The 9,666-nt window shown below is 42.9% G+C and overlaps 1 protein-coding gene across 1 annotated transcript; it reads right to left on the bottom strand.

The window, feature by feature from the left end:
• Positions 1-48: 48 nt before the first annotated feature.
• SOD1 (superoxide dismutase 1) lies at positions 49-9,247 on the bottom strand. Its single transcript, XM_054047983.1, has 5 exons — positions 9,079-9,247; positions 6,153-6,246; positions 5,336-5,405; positions 2,315-2,432; positions 49-370 (listed from the first exon to the last, which is right to left on the bottom strand). The coding sequence occupies exons 1-5, from the start codon at positions 9,151-9,153 to the stop codon at positions 260-262; spliced, it is 468 nt and encodes a 155-aa protein (XP_053903958.1). The 5' UTR covers positions 9,154-9,247; the 3' UTR covers positions 49-259.
• Positions 9,248-9,666: the final 419 nt, after the last annotated feature.

Genomic DNA, 9,666 nt, shown 5'->3' with positions numbered 1-9,666 from the left:
TTTTACTCCTACAGAGATGATGTTAGAACAGATGAACATACAACTACATATATTTCCATCAACATTTTAATTGCAGTACACATTGTACAAAATTAAGTCAATCTTTATACTGTTTTAGCCACTACATAGACTGAAAGTAGCAGTAAGATTAAAGAAAGCTTTTGCCAGAACAAGGCCAAAATATTGATGTTTTCAGGGAGATGTACATAGCTATATAGCCTACTTATTTCCACTTTAAGTGCTTCTAAGTAGTCAGTATTTAGATCTTAGCTATTCCAATAACACCACAAGCCAGACGACTACCAGCATTGCCAGTTTTTAAACTCTCATCATTTTCTCCTTTACCCAAGTCATCTTCTTTCTCGTGGACCTAAAGAAAAAGCAGTGTTAATTCTTAATCCATTTAAAATGGCAAGATATTAACATTTCAACCTTTAGCCATGCAACTTAAGTGGTAGTGGTTCCCTCTGAATTCTAGTTCATATCACCAAGGCAAGCCTAGTTTTTATAGATTAAGTGAGAGGAAAGATACTTCTACTTCCCTCGTGTTGCTGGAAACAGTGTCTTAGAAGTTAAGCACTTCCAGATAAGAGTTTAATTAGAGTGAGCAAGGTTCAAATAATTCTGTGCTGAATATTAAAGTGCACCTGACTGCTCATAAGTACTCAGCATGAGTGTCAATAGTATTTCTTTAAGAAATAGAGGTTACTCTTATGGCCAATTGACTTATTTGCAAGCTGAAATTTCCAATCAAGTTAAAATCCAAATTTAGAAAAAAAATTAGGCTTAATATTTTGGCACCATTACCCAAAAGGGGAGTATTAAGCTATTTAAGATTTAAATTCATCCCTGCAACAGGGACCCAAGCCAACAGGAAGATTTCAATAGCCAGTAGTAGGTTAAAGCATTCATAGCTAGTGCCTGTGCTGTAAACCTAATGGATGGCACAAGTCATTTCTCTGCTTGGTCAAACACTGATGCAGGCCAATACAACAGTGGTGATTTTACAGTGCATTCACAATCCAGTGATGCAACTGCATCACACCAGTTACCTTGCACAGTATATCTCCTGAACAAGAACTTTGCATTAAGTTATAGTAGTCTACAATAGAGATCCAGAGTGACTGAATACCCAACTAGAGTGTTATGGCACTAATTAAGTTAGCTGCTAACACAGGTTAGCAGCATCACTATTAAGTGCCTCTTGTCAAATCCTTCACTGAATCAAGTTACCTGTACTCAAACCAGTTACCTGAAAGCCATGCCTAAATACTAGAGGAAGCAATGCAGAGACCAGATCCACAGTTTCTTCTAGCCAACTTTTTTTAGTATCTCACCTACTGAATGAGACTTGGCAGGAGAGAGTTGGAAAGAAGCAAAAATTAAGTGAAGAAGGGAGTGAGTGAGCTTCAGAATCTAGCCTGCCAGAAGCCATCTGCCAGCCAGGAAGACACCACTTGCAGAAATCAAGTAGTTGGAGTAGTCTGTGTGACAAGTGACACCAATTCTTCATGAAATCCTTTAGGTGACATCAGAAATCAGGGAAGGACTACAAATATGTAGCTCAAGAGCTCCAACATGTTCAGCATCTTCCCACCTCTTCCTTTAAGATGGATCACAATTTTCTAGTCCTTTAAAGTGCAAGTAGATTTTAACCTTCCACCTTGAAACTGGTATCTTCTCCCCTCCACACAAGCCTTCATTATGCAACTCATACATCAAGTTTGCCATGTCTCATTTTAAATGAGGCTTCAAGTTTTGGAACTACAATTCATGCAAGAGAACTACTGCACATCTTTTAAAGTCAATAATGCAGATCAGCTTAAAAGTTTGAGGCTGAAAAGTCATCCTTCAGCATGACTTGTACACAGCTATGGATGCTGGTTATTAGCAGGTGTGTTCACACAAATTCTGCAAAGCTTCAGGTAACGTCATTAAACAAAGATACAATAACCTGCAGTCATGACGGTCCCTGTTTTTAGGGCATCACAGATTCATGCTGGCAAAACCAGAATTGTTGCAGTAGTAATCTATAAAGAGATTCTGAAACCCCAAAAAGTTGTTTGAATTGAAGAATTAGTTAAGGATATCCAGAAATGCTAGTGTTGACATTTAGCTTGTTCTTAGACACCCAATTTAGATTAATAGTGCTGTTCAGTTAATATTATAGCGTCCATTTACAAATGGTCACTGATTCAGCTTATTTGGTTCAGATTTTTCAGTCGAAGAATGGTAGATTCTGTAATATGGGGGCACTGTACCAAATTTCAGTCTCACAACAAGACTTTAGTACAGATAGTCAGCTGATACTTACCACCATGGTGCGTCCAATAATAGAAAACTGTCCCGTAAGAGAAATTAAAGAATCTTTAATTGACACTTCTGCCACACCGTCTTTATTAGCAATCACATTGCCAAGATCTCCAACATGCCTAGAATGCACAGAAATAATCGTTTGAGTCTTGAGACATTATTAGTTTTTCCATGTAGTGAATGACATGGTGTTAGATTCCTGGTTTCTTGTTTAGTACAAAAGTTGAGTTGTCATTTGTACTAGGTTTTGACCTGAAATAGTGAGTAAAGCATGCCACCTACCCCCATCTTCCCCAACTTAAGTCCTCACAATATTTAAAAGAATCAGATATTTAAGGATAAGGGTGATCTGCCAACATTTTGGCAGAGAAACTGTTCAGTTTGACTTCAAAACACTAGCTATGCTTTGTGGTCTCCAGAGCTCTGCCTGGGAATGAACATGCAGATGTTGAAACAAACAAACAAACATGGCTTAACCAGGACAGATGGTAGTCCAGCCTACAAAAATCTTTGCAAAACTCATCAAAATTCACCAGCTGGTAAAGTTGATCTGCCCCCATTTACCATACTAACATTTTCCACTTAAAAAGTTATTCATCTCAAGAAGGCAGAACTCTAAGCTGGCTTACATTTCTAGTGTCTGAGTCTTACTGACAAGGGCACAAGTAGCCACACTTAAGTGTTTGATGCAGTACCACAATACTTGCTGTCAACAGCTATTTGAATCAAAGCAAGCTCCCAGCTGAGAGGAAAAAGTTTGGTACCTCAAATGATCTGGAATATAAAAATCAGTGACCATTTTTTCCTATTCTATTCTTATGAGATGTGACCTTATCTGGCATTTTCCAGGGCTCTGGCCTACTGTGGAACATTCTCCCTAGCATGTGTTTCCCCATTATCTGATTCTCAATAATTAGGACATGCATCCATAAGCAGGGGGGGGGGAGGGGGAAGAGAAGCAGGAGGAGAGGAGAAGAAGAACAGGTTAGATTTGTTTTTGTTCTTTAAAGTCCAGGATTTTCCAGAAGAATTAGGATTTCCAGAGGGAAAAAAGTGGAATACCCTTGGTGTACAATTTAAATTAGAAGTGTACATAAACTCACCATGTCCAAATATCAATTTGAGATTGTTAGTGTTTGGCTGTATTTTGCTTGTACTAGCATCATTGCCTGTACTATTTCTTTTCTGACATCTGTATTTTATGAATTGCAAAATAAACTATAGGCAAGACACTAAGACTTTGTGCTTGCTCTAGTTACCCAGAAATTTGAAAATCTAGAAGTGCATCTTGAGATATAATTTGGAGACAGATGAATATCACTATTCTGACTAGTAATCAAAATACCAGACTAGACTAACAGCAGCCAATACCAGAAGCTTTTAAAGAGAGAATGCTTAGGTCAATAGTCTCCCCCCGCAAATATTTTTTTGCTGAATCCTCTAGAGTTTTAGTTGAGGCATACAATTTTCCTTTAAAATTGCTATGCTGTTTGGTTGGGGGGGGGGGGGGGGTGAGGGGAGCGGGAATCTAGAAGGTTTTTAAATGGTCTTTAACTTGATACTGAAGGATTTTCTTTTATTAATTATTATTATTAAAACAGTGAAGGCTCAGAAGTCTAGTTTTCCAGACTCCTATTTTGTAACCTTTTCCAAAGATGCCTACAAAACTGACTACATAAGCAATAAAAGTTTATGCAGGCCACTACAGCCAACACCTAAATGCTGAAGTTAATCACACCCACGTCTGCTAGAACTATGGCAGAAATTTTAAAGGGTTGGTAAAAGCTCTGCTCTAATGCAGAAATGGAGTCAAATGAAAAATAGCTTGGCTAGTCTGACAATTATAGCCATGCTTATGGTGTGGCTAACTTTGCTAGAAGTTGATTTGGGACACTCCTAGAAGTTATGTTGAAACATTTGGAATGAGTGACCACATTTACTATAAACCCTAAATGAAGTATTTGATCAATAGGATTAACTGCACAAAAAAGTGCACATTCAGTTCCATCATATACAAATAAATATTTATTGAATTAGATGCTTACAACACCTGCTACAGTGCTGTAGTCGAGTCAGGCTAGTGTAAACATTCACAAAAGTAACTCCACTTTTTTGGCTTCACTCCACTTGCCACCATTATAACAGATCTAGATGCAATTCTGTTCTCTACTCCAGTGCCAGTTCTGATGAGAGGATGGTCCTCTCAAGTACCGGACACACTGTCATTTGTCAATTATTCACAAGGGCATCATACAGGACAACACAATTGGGCCGCTGGAATTTCTAAGGAACAAAACCTGGCTCAGCTTGGTAGTGTTAGGTACACAGAGCTATCAAGCCTCTACACTGATCCTTAACTTTTATGGCCCATAACTAAACAGCAATTCCCACTCCACATATTGATGTGCTTTTCAGAATGGTATAGAGTTCACTTAAGGCCTTTTCTAAACTAGAGATTGGTATCAGCTAGTTCAAGTGCACCTTGTGGCTACACACAGTAATACTTAAATTGATTGACATGGGATATAGCCCTCAGCAAATTCGTACCAGTGCGAAACATCCATATAATTGTGTGGTCAACCCCGACAGCTGTCAAAGATTTCTATTCCTGTAGGTGAGCCCCCTTAGTCCCCACCATGCCACCTTCACCAGTATCTCCCAGTACCCCTCTCCCCAGACACTCCCATTCATGGTTCCCCATCCCCTACTGTGCAGTTCCACTGCACATATAGCTTAAGACTGCAGTCTGCTCCACTCCTCAAACAGTTTCTCCCTCGTGTTTACTAGGGGCAGAGGGCATCTCCCAGCTCCTATAACAGGCACTGTGGGGAGGTGGAGCCAGATATTGCAGTTCCGAATCGCCAATGGACTGCAGTGGCTGAAGACTGAGGAAGGCCAATGGCATAGGGTGAACTTTACACTAGTTTCAGGGGGACAGTTGGTGATGGAGCAACTGGTGTTAAGACCAGCTTATCTCTAGTAGAGATCCATAGAATGCAAGAAGTTAAATACTGATGCTCACCTCTCTTTATCCTGTGGTCCACCATGGTTTTTGCCATTAGGGTTGAAGTGAGCACCTGCACTGGTACATCCTGTAACAAGTTACAGTCTTCAGTAAAAAGTTAATGCAGAACAGAGTAGTCTTTCTGATGCATAAATTTACCTATTTCCCCAGCAAGATGTCTTATACAAGTTTAATACAACTCAGTAGCCATTTCCTGTAAGAAGGACGTGACACTTTCCACTCAAATATGGTGGAATGACTATTGCCCTGAACACCCACTACAGTTTATTCACAAGAGATGCTTCGAGAACTTCCAGAGTGCTTTATCCATGGTATCTAAAGAGTACTGTCAGGACAAGCTTCCTCAGATTGACCTACATAGATATGGAAGGTTAAAACTCCAGTGAGTCAATCCTTGCTTCAGCTGAAAATGATACTTTTAAAGTCTATCCACCCAGTTGTGGGCACAGACCAGTTAAACATTCAAATTTGAGCTAGCTGACCTCACGTTCCATTCCATTGCCTATTTGCTTTCAGATTTAAAACTACTGTGTTAGAATACTGGTAGCTCAGATGCAGTGGTCATATACCATCAGTTTCTTAAAGTGAGATACTGCTATCAACAACTAGCAGACAGACCATTTTATATTGCTTTCCTTTTATTTCAGTACACAGAAACTGAATTTACACTGGAATTTGATTCCAGTACGAGTATCACTACAGTAGTTTTATAGGCCCACAAGACATATTAAGGACAATCATGTCAAGTGCCATAAACTTAAAGGTGTCAGAATGCAGTTTAACTATAGCAAGAAAGCCCAGACAAGAACCCTACCATTTGTGTTGTCTCCAAATTCATGGACATGGAAGCCATGTTTTCCTTCAGTCAAACCTGTAATCCTTCCTGAGAGCATTACTGGTCCATTATCCTTCAAATGGAAAAAAAGTTATTTCTTTGTTAGTCTATAACAATTAGTTGGACTTCTAGAGTTTTAAGGCAGCAGATAAAGCTGTAACTGAGGCTTGCTAATCAATGAAGAGAATACACCTTGCAGTCCCATCGTTTGTACAGCACTTTGTACTTGTGAAAAACTGATGCAGTAGTTATGAACAACTATCATGAAATATAGTCAGTCCATCCAGCAATACAGGTGCTAAGCCTTATTGATTCAAGCCTCAAATGAAGATACAAAGCAGTCTTTTGACCTGACCACTTTATTTATAAAGTAGAATTGGTTTCTATATTATAATTCCACAGCACAATCACTGTTCAAGAAAGTTATCTTGTTGGCATCCATATTTTAAGACCCTTGTCAAGAGGTATTTGCCTTTTCAAGGAAGTGTATACACTTTACCTTATTTTCATGCTTTAAGGTGTTCTTTTAAACTCTGCAGTATAAATACAGTGATTTTCCTTTATATGTTTAGCCTGGAAGTAATTTTAATTAGCTTCAGTTTATTCTGGAAACTTATGTAAAGGATATTGTAACCTCTGGATCATCTCTGTTTTCAGCCCCCTTGATAGGCAGTTTAGTAATTTCTATTTGCAGAAGAATTTAGGCTCCTGCAGGTGCTACTTTTGATCATTATGATTGAAAACAAGAGTTTAAGCAGTATGCTGTCCAAGAAAGGTTTTCCATGGTACTGAATACTGCTTAACTGCTTTAAACATGCACAACACTTTCAAAAAGATGAGCCTGGGAGTTTAAAATCATTACTTTGCTAGACACTAAAAATCATGGACTGGACACACCAGATAAGCACCTCGCCCCCTTTTATCCTATAACTGCACAGGCATTAACAGGCCATTCTACCTTGAATGGTCCCTTACAATAGGTGCTCACTATTTATGCTAATCAAGCTGTTCCACCTTGCATTTTGCTGTCACTCTTCCCAGACCTGCAGAAGAGCTGCATGGCTCAAAAGTGTCTCTTACCAACTCCTGTTAGGCCAATGAAAGCTATTACCTCACCTGCCTTGTCTCTTTAGTTTAATATGTCAGTTATGAAACTACATTCTGCATGCACTATTTTAAGTGGCCCTGTTTACCAGGAATCATTGTTATGTACATTACTATTTGACAGGTTTCAGAGTAACAGCCGTGTTAGTCTGTATCCGCAAAAAGAAGAACAGGAGTACTTGTGGCACCTTAGAGACTAACAAATTTATTAGAGCATCAATCAATCAATAAATAAATAAATTTGTTAGTCTCTAAGGTGCCACAAGTACTCCTGTTCTTATTACTATTTGAGTAACATTCATGGATACATGCCCTCTTCAAGTAAGGAGCACTAGCACACAAAAGTCTTGTCAAGTACTGGTTGCGCGGAGGGGTGGCCAAGATGATCTCAGAGCAACACTGGCTCAGTGAGGTGGCATGGCTGCTCCTCTCCTCATTTACATCGAGGCCAACTGAAATCAACGGCATCATGCCAGCACAGATACAGGAGAGGGGGTGCCAGTGCCCAACCGCAGAGAACACTCAAAGCAAACTTGTTCCCAGTTTTCCATACTATTGCATAGTTCAGCCCATAAGACACTTCACATCCAGAGTGGCTCTATGGCTTTGTCTATAGTGTCACTTTCAGCACTAAAAGTGTAGTCATTCGGGGGTGTGAAAAAAACAACCCCCACCCCAAGTGATATGTTTCAGTGCTGAAAAGCGCCAGTACAGACAGCTCTGGGTGATAAACCTCCCTGAATGAGGGGTGGTAGCTTTTTTTTTTTAAAAGCTGAGCTCTCCCCCAATGATAAAGCGTGTCCTGCACTGCCCATGTCACAGTGCAGCTGTGCTGTAATGTGGGCACGGTAGACAGGTCTACAACTGGTGTAATAACTAGTTAAGATGACAGCCTTTCAACAGGTTTAGTAACTCAAAGCTTAAGTTCAACTGCTGTTTTGTCACAAATATGGATGTAGACAAACTGAAATGATTCGGTCAGTCCTACCAATAATGTCCCCTACGCACTGGTGGCTTTGCTAAGTCTCCCAGAATGCACAGAGCCTACAGCAACCTAGATTTATGCAAGTGCTACTGAGAACATGGGCAGAACTTGAACCTAGTTAGTAGAGCCAGTAGAGACACTGAAGCACTTGCACTTTAGCCAGTTCAGTCACAAACAGTTCAATTCTCTAGTGCGGCTCTGTCCCCACCGATCCCAAGTGGCTGGAGACTGGCTCTTGAAAGCCATTTCAAGCCGTACCATGGTTCGCTATGTAGGGGGACGTTCAGCTTCCATCCCTACGCCACAGGCAGCAGCAAAGCTTATCAGAGCCCGTTTTCAATAGTCTCTGGAGCCATTAAAGGAGCGGGAAGAGCTCGTACTTTGGAACCACCTTTCCGCACCGCCGCTCGCAGCCCAGCCACACCGGGGAGTCGGCGCGTGTCCACTGACCGCGCACGTCTCTTTGTAGCCGCTGCTTTCCAGGGTGTCTGCCCCGCGGGCTGCGGTTACCCGAGGACGGGCGGCGGCTGGTGCGGGGCGGCGCCCCGCTCTCCCCCAGGACAGCGGCGGCACCGCTTGTTCTGCCTTCCGGCATCCAGGCACCCGAGTAACCCCGGGCAGCCTCTTAAACCCGCAGCGCAGCCCCGACCCCGCACAGCCAGCGCGGCTCGCCCCACCCGCAGTGACTCAGCACTTCCCACCCGCCCCACAGAGCCCCGCCGACCCCGAGCTCCCCGCGGCACCCCGCACCCTTCCCCCTGGGGATTACGCAAACCCGCCCCAGGCCGCGGACACCCCCTCCTCCTCGGGCCTGACCTGCTGCTCGAAGTTGATGACGCCCGTCACGGGGCTCTCTCCCTTCAGCACACACACGGCCTTCACCGGCGCCATGATCCCGCTGCTCAGTCGCGCGCCGCAGCCTACCACGCGCCAGACACAAGAGACCAGACCCGCACTGACCTCTCACCAACGCCTGAGTCCCCTCCCTAACCCCTGCCGCGCCTCTTATAGCAGCCCCGCCGCCGCGTAGCCAATCACAACGGTGGCCTGCGCGGCTCTGCCCGCCTCGGGAGAGGCTCAACCAATCCAGGCGACCGAATCCGCCGCCCGAACCCACCAATCGGGAGCGGGAGCAGGAGCACTGTCGCCCTCCCCATTCTTAATCACTCTGCTCCCGCCGTTCCAGGTGAAGGGTGCAGGGAAACGCTGGGGCAATGACAGAAGGAGCGGAAGAGGCCAGTGTGGAGGCAGGGTTAACAGGGCATGTACCTCTGCATAGTCCAGCCTCCATCCTGCGCCCAGGGAGATCAATGGCTAGATTCTCACTTACCTCAGTGTGTGTCCCTCAGTCCCTTCTGCCCTTGGGAAGGAGGCAGTTCTTTTTCTTAGCTACGTTTGGCTGGG

The sequence above is a fragment of the Malaclemys terrapin genome, chromosome 1, assembly GCF_027887155.1.
Source record: "Malaclemys terrapin pileata isolate rMalTer1 chromosome 1, rMalTer1.hap1, whole genome shotgun sequence".
Taxonomy (NCBI): Eukaryota; Metazoa; Chordata; order Testudines; family Emydidae; genus Malaclemys; species Malaclemys terrapin.
Note: the sequence above shows the minus strand (reverse complement) of the source record. Positions and strands in the feature narration are given on the sequence as shown.

Bases quoted from the DNA above. Each gene is read 5' to 3' on its own strand.
- SOD1 (XM_054047983.1), bottom strand. From the start codon at position 9,153: ATGGCGCCGGTGAAGGCCGTGTGTGTGCTGAAGGGAGAGAGCCCCGTG. The intron at 6,247-9,078 runs GTCAGGCCCGAG...TTCCATTTGAAG, and splicing joins TCATCAACTTCGAGCAGCAG to GATAATGGACCAGTAATGCT. The intron at 2,433-5,335 runs GTGAGCATCAGT...TGTGCATTCTAG, and splicing joins GGACCACAGGATAAAGAGAG to GCATGTTGGAGATCTTGGCA.